A 6,367-nucleotide genomic window follows, 5' to 3' on the forward strand; every position below is an offset into this window, starting at 1 on the left:
CTTCTTTCTGGTAAATCGGAATAGCGCCATCTTTGTTGATGCGGAAGTACACGAGTTTTCAACGAGACATGCACTTGTACTTATAGAAAATGTATCGACTCTAATTTCACAAAATTATTTCAAAGTTGTTTTCGTGAAAGGATGTGAAAATATCTCTTTCCTACTTGGTCGCGTGGTTTATTTTTACTTATTTGCAAACTCAACACAGCACCCACAACCCACATTATTCATGGCAATAACTGAGACAGAGAGCACTAATCATTTATATGTACTGTATTAGTTAACTTATTTATTTTAAAACACATTAAAACTTTACTTGAGAATTTTAGTCAATTCAAGACAAGGAGCCCACACACTCGTTGTCTTGAATTAAGAAGCTGTGACCATAAATGAAAAAATACATTTAATATACAAATTAATGTCATTGTTAAAAATACATTGACGACAAGCCCAAAATCGTAACTGGCCACTTAAATTATTAATTTTTAAACAATACCCTGCAAAAGTGTTAGACATTTTTACACACTCCCACATTTAAAAACTTTGCTAACGATCAGGCAACTAGAGACCAAACATTTCTGCAAATTTTCTGTTAAATAATTCCTAACATTCTGATCGTAAAAACGACGTGGCCTTGGATCTAAAAAGACAAATAAATGATGCGGTCCCATTTTAAAAATAAATATGTTTCGCCCGACCTCACCACATTCAAATAGAAACAAAATACGGTGATTAAACAAATACAATTTAGTTGCGACTTTTTAATGATGGAATAATCTCGAACTCAGAAAAAAAAATCAGTGGAAATGTTTATTTCAATCAATTTTGATTGTCGCCCAGTCAGAAAACTCTTATACTATTTCATTCCAATAAGAGTTTCCAAAATAATACTATGGAGTTGGGTTTTAAACGTGACCTACATCTCTTTTAAACTGTTGAGTTCATGTTAAACTTACTAAAAAGTGTTAAAACAAAAGATAAGAGACTGATTTTTTTTATCTTTTAACTTTGTACATGGAAGCAACAAGGGCCTTTTGTCCACCTGTTTGAATTTGTAATGTAAAATGATAAATGAACCAGAAATAAACAAAGGTAACACTTTAATGAGGTATGTTGAAATGATGAAATTGCATCATTTTTAAAAACGCTCCAGTAGAAAGCAATAGCTATATTTTAACCAGGCAGACTTGGACACTAACAAAAGTCGGAACTCTGATTAAAGTCTTCAATTCTTTCATAGCTAGCCATGTTTTTTCCACTCATTATGAGCGAGTATCTGTTATCAGAAACAGGACAATTTGTAAATGTACATGTACCAGGGGGAGATTGCGATTAATTAATTGAGTGTCAAACGATATTTAGAAGGTGGATTCCCAATCGTCAAGTACTGTCGATCGCACGATTGCTTCAGTCACACGGTATGGGTCACAGTTAGAAGATGGACGACGATCTTCCAAGTATCCCATTCGTTCTTCACCAACCTGAATAAAAAAAATTGAAAAAAAATATTAAAAAAACATAAACACATTGTGTAACCGCAAACCAAACAAAAATACGTGAACAATGGCAACAAACAACCGTCCATGGCTAAATAAACAGCACGAGCCTGGAACGTGAAAATAACTGACATTTCATTGCCGTATGATTTTTTGGAGTATATCAACCCTCGGAAAGACCGACAACTTTGACCTTTGTCTTTTTCTTATCATCTTTCTTGTTTAATTTGTTGAATGTCTACATGCTTTATTTAGTCCATTGTTCTGTGAGTGCGTCACACACCAAAAGCATGCAAGAACATGGTTCCTTTATCATTTGAAGTCGATGTCAAAGTCAAACTATGTTCGACTCGTTGACCTGAAAATTTTCTTAAGTTCAAGTCAATGAACTGTAGGCTATTTCTCAATTAAAGAATAGTCTGGTTCCATTATGGTATATTGTGAACTCGTGTCCATAAACCCTTTCATAACTGACAATAAGTCAAGGTTACATACCTGGCGGGGTATTCTGATGCTGCAGCCACGGTTGGCCACACCAGATGAGAAATCATGGATGCTTGATGTTTCATGTCTCCCAGTTAACCGACGAGCGTTGTCACTTCCATCTTTAGGGTCGTACGCTCTAATGTGCTCGTCATGGTGCTTGGCGAGAAGCTCGATGGCTTTCTGGATTGGGCTGAGGGGAAAAGAAATACAACATCAATTCCAGATGCAATTTTTCCTCAATTCAAGTCGTACTAGACATCTTCAATGCACAATCGATTGAACATCAAAATATTTGACATTTTCAAGCATTAGTTCGAGTGTAGAAGTTCTCAAGACATACAAATTTACTTTGCAGAAAAATAATGTACATTTAGCACCATTTAGAGTCAAAACTGAACCGTGAACAACAAATAATATACCACAAGGGAAACTGATTGAGTGTTTTAGGGTCGAGTAAATTCTTTGTGCAAACAAATTTCACAACATCTATTTTTTTTCAGAATTGAATGAAGATTACTTACACAATGCCTTCTGGTTCTCTCATCTCTTTTGTGCTGTAGTTACAGTGGGCACCAGCTCCATTCCAATCTCCTTCCATTGGCTTAGGGTCTAGGGAGCATACTACGCCAAAGTCTTCACAGACACGGTGAAGGATGAAGCGGGCAATCCATAAATGGTCTCCCATTTTGATTCCTTCACAGGGCCCAACTTGGAACTCCCACTGGGCGGGCATCACTTCAGCGTTTGTTCCAGCGATTTCTACTCCGGCGTAGAGACAAGCTTTATAGTGAGCCTCAACGATGGCGCGACCAAAGACTTTGTTGGCTCCAACACCACAGTAATAAGGTCCTGCATTAAAATAATTTTAAAACACAATTATTTAAGGCAGAGTGGGGAAACCACTAAGAGGTTTGAAACAAAAATGTGTTTATCAAGGTTAGTGCCCGTTACATTAACATTTCATAAAAATGCAGCCTCATAAAACAAAACTAAAACTATTTCCCGAGTCTTTCATGTATGGGAATCAACACATGCATGATATTTGGCTCTTGTGGGAAAAAAGTAGGACAACTATAATAAGTTTAAGGTCTAACCTTCATTTACAAAATTTCAAGGCTTTCATAGACTTTACAGGCTACTTAATAAGAATTCTGCCGATTTTTGTGAGGGCCCCAAGTAACGGAAAGTAGATGTAAGTAGGAGAATATTGTGCTGGCTTTACCTTGGACATCAAAACTTACTCAAAAATGATAGCAACACAATTTACCTTGTGGTCCAGGGAATCCCAGCTTGGGCCAGCCGAATGGATGACCATCTTGAGCTAGAAGTGTGTATTCTTGCTCAATGCCGAACCATGGTACTGATGCTTTCGCCTTCTCCATCACCTTGTTGCATGAATATCTGAAGTTGGTCTCTGTAAATGAATGAAGGAAAAAATATTGGTTTATACCCATGGAACTCTAGCAACCTTTTTTCCCCACATCTATAAAAATCTTGTGTTGTGTATTGCGTGTAAAAGAACCCAGTGCACTAATTATAGGGAGAAAGGATTCGCTTTGGTTTTACTGGTTTGATCAGCAGCATATTGCGCTACAGCACCTTGTAAACCATTATATTGTGCTATGTAAAGGAATAGGTCTTGTACTTCAAATACCTTCCAAAGTAAGAACCTAGGTTTATTGTTATCCCTCTTAAAATACAATTGTAGGAAAATGGGTCGCACGGATGCATCTCAGCAAGATAACTTCGACTATTGACATCCTAGTCGTCTAACAATCCAATATTTTGTTAGCTCTTTTTTTCTGGATTTTCGACTATTGACATCCTAGTCGTCTTACAATCCAAAATTTTGTGAGCGTTTTTTGTTGTTCTGGATATTTGTTATTTTTTTATTATTATTATTTTTTTTTTTTGGGGGGGGGGATTCCATAAGCAATTGGTTGAACTTACCAGCTGGTCTTTTGTCGTACTTCAACACCTCACACATAACAAGTTTGTTGTCTCCTCTACGGAAGGGATCTTTGAATAGCGCCCTCGGGACGATGTACATGTCGCTGTTAGATCCTTCCGATTGAGCCGTGCTGGACCCATCATAATTCCAAATGGGCAAATCTGAAGCAGAACAATATCGTTTTAAAAATATTTTTATTTTATTTAACCAACTTGCTTCTACAGAAAGATAAGGTCCCTTTTGCTCCAGTAGTGGCATTTTACAAGGAACTCGAAATAAGCCCAGTGCTTACTTCCTGCGCGAATGCAAATAAAATTTTGACACATGGCTGTTTTCGCATTGAATGTATCACAGTTAATCATGTCTGAGTATTTAAGACACCAATTTATTTCATAACAAATGAAAAATTGGTGGCAGTATTTTGAAATGTTCCCATTTCTAATTTGTTTTGTATACCAACCTTCTGGTCTTTCTGGTACTTTGGCGCATGTTTTTGTCTTACACCTGACGTTTTCTCCAGATCCATCAATCCATATATACATGCATTGTACTCTACCATCTGATGGCAAGTCCATATAGCTATCCAGGACTGTTCTATCGAGGCCTGCTGAGTAGTCGGCCATTTTGTCTGCAAAGTAAGAAAAAAGTTGCTCAGAAAACAGTTTGAAGATTTTACCATGGTACGTTTATTAAACATTTTTGAGTTGTTGAACTACGAGACCTTATAAGTTTGGTTTATTTGTTTGTTACTTTTTTTGGGATGATATTCCCAAACCCCAATCACACTAAATTATTTTACTGTTTTTAGAACACACAGGAATGAGGAAATAACATTAGCAAGTATTTTTCGGATAACTTTCCGTATGCCGCCACCACTTTTTCACTAATTTTTACAAAAAGGGATATATCAATCAGGTAAATAAGTTCCTATATTATTTTATATCGAATGAAAAAGTGGTGGCGCCACACGGAAACTTTTCCTATTTTTCCTCAAGACAACCTTCCTTGGGAACAAAATAAATAGTCATTTGTCGAGTGTATGATCATAAAATAAAACTTTTTTTGAACAGTTTTTTAGTATACTCCAGATGGAACAGCACTGTATTTCCAATTCTTCATAATCTACACTAACAGCAGTTTACTTTCCATACATTATTGTCCTCAGTTTCAACAAAAACAACCAATTTAACTTATTCTCCTCTTTGCTTTCAATCATTGGCAATACACCAATGCAACTGTGTTTGCTTTCTGTAGTGTAACAAAACTGTGGTTCCCCACCCATCATTCAGGGAAATTACTCATCCAAAACCGTATACAATTTACATTGAAATAGCTTTCACTCGTTCATGCACGTTTTTTGTCAACCTTCCAAAACCCTTTGACTGCATGGTGATGACGTCAATGAATGCGATTGTAAACAATCACCAACTCAACACACACATCCAGCATGTAACAGAGGGGGCGCCGTGGCGTAATTCATCCACATGGTCGCTCAAATGACCCGGCCTTGCCCTAGCTCTTCAATTACAGTTTTCACCCATCGCTTCAAATTGTCAGGAATCAATATCAAGTTTAAAACACGATTTTTACTGTTTCAAAAACCCTACGACTAAAATATTACTTCTAGATTTAATTGAAAAGATAATATTTAGCGTGAACTCGTGGCGCGGTAGATTTCCAACAACAAAACAAAACTACACGATATAGACATCATTATTTCTTAACAAAATGTGTCTGAGAAAACAATCTTATCATAAAAACATACAAATATCAATGATAAATTTCATCAAATAGTTTTCCCTTACCTTTTGAGTTGAAGTTGGCGAATACACGGAGAAAAAAAGGAAGAATTTTTAGCAGTTACAGTGTAGGCGGCAGTAGCAGTGTCAAAACACGTTCTGAATACCGCGAAACCTTGCCGCGAGAGTATACCAGAAATCCTGCTGAATGGGCTCCTCGTGATTGGTTGATCATCTAAGTAGCACGCGAGTACCTCATTCTGATTGGCTATTACTACCAGTGAATAGTGGGATGTGAATGTTATTATTATGGTTGAACATGTGCTGTAAAGATGACGGGGCTTTGCAGACACGCACGCCGCGAATGCTTGCTGCGGTAATTTAATAGGAATTAACGTGGTAAAATTATTACAATGGCAATCCCTCCACGTGCTTCTCCAAGTGTCCGAATTATTGCCGGAAAAAAGACAAAGAAGAAATTCTTTCTTCTTATTATCATCAGCGCGTGTATTTTTAAGTGAGATTTCGCGCCATGCAGCATAGGGGGGTGGGTTTGTAACGGTCACGATTGAGCACCATCCGGCCAGTAAGGGCCTAGTATTTCTACCTCTATCTATTTCTACCTCCATCTATCCTACATGGTAAAGCTATATGTGTCATAAGAAGAAACTATAACTTAATAAAATATAGTAAAC

The 6,367-nt window shown here is 37.0% G+C and overlaps 1 protein-coding gene across 1 annotated transcript; it reads right to left on the minus strand.

Moving 5' to 3' along the window:
• Positions 1–258: 258 nt before the first annotated feature.
• On the minus strand, positions 259–5,846 carry LOC117303258 (glutamine synthetase-like). Its single transcript, XM_033787414.1, has 7 exons — positions 5,739–5,846; positions 4,394–4,561; positions 3,933–4,094; positions 3,250–3,396; positions 2,504–2,831; positions 1,992–2,172; positions 259–1,481 (listed from the first exon to the last, which is right to left on the minus strand). The coding sequence occupies exons 2-7, from the start codon at positions 4,554–4,556 to the stop codon at positions 1,359–1,361; spliced, it is 1,104 nt and encodes a 367-aa protein (XP_033643305.1). The 5' UTR covers positions 4,557–4,561; positions 5,739–5,846; the 3' UTR covers positions 259–1,358.
• Positions 5,847–6,367: the final 521 nt, after the last annotated feature.

The sequence above is a fragment of the Asterias rubens genome, chromosome 19, assembly GCF_902459465.1.
Source record: "Asterias rubens chromosome 19, eAstRub1.3, whole genome shotgun sequence".
Taxonomy (NCBI): Eukaryota; Metazoa; Echinodermata; class Asteroidea; order Forcipulatida; family Asteriidae; genus Asterias; species Asterias rubens.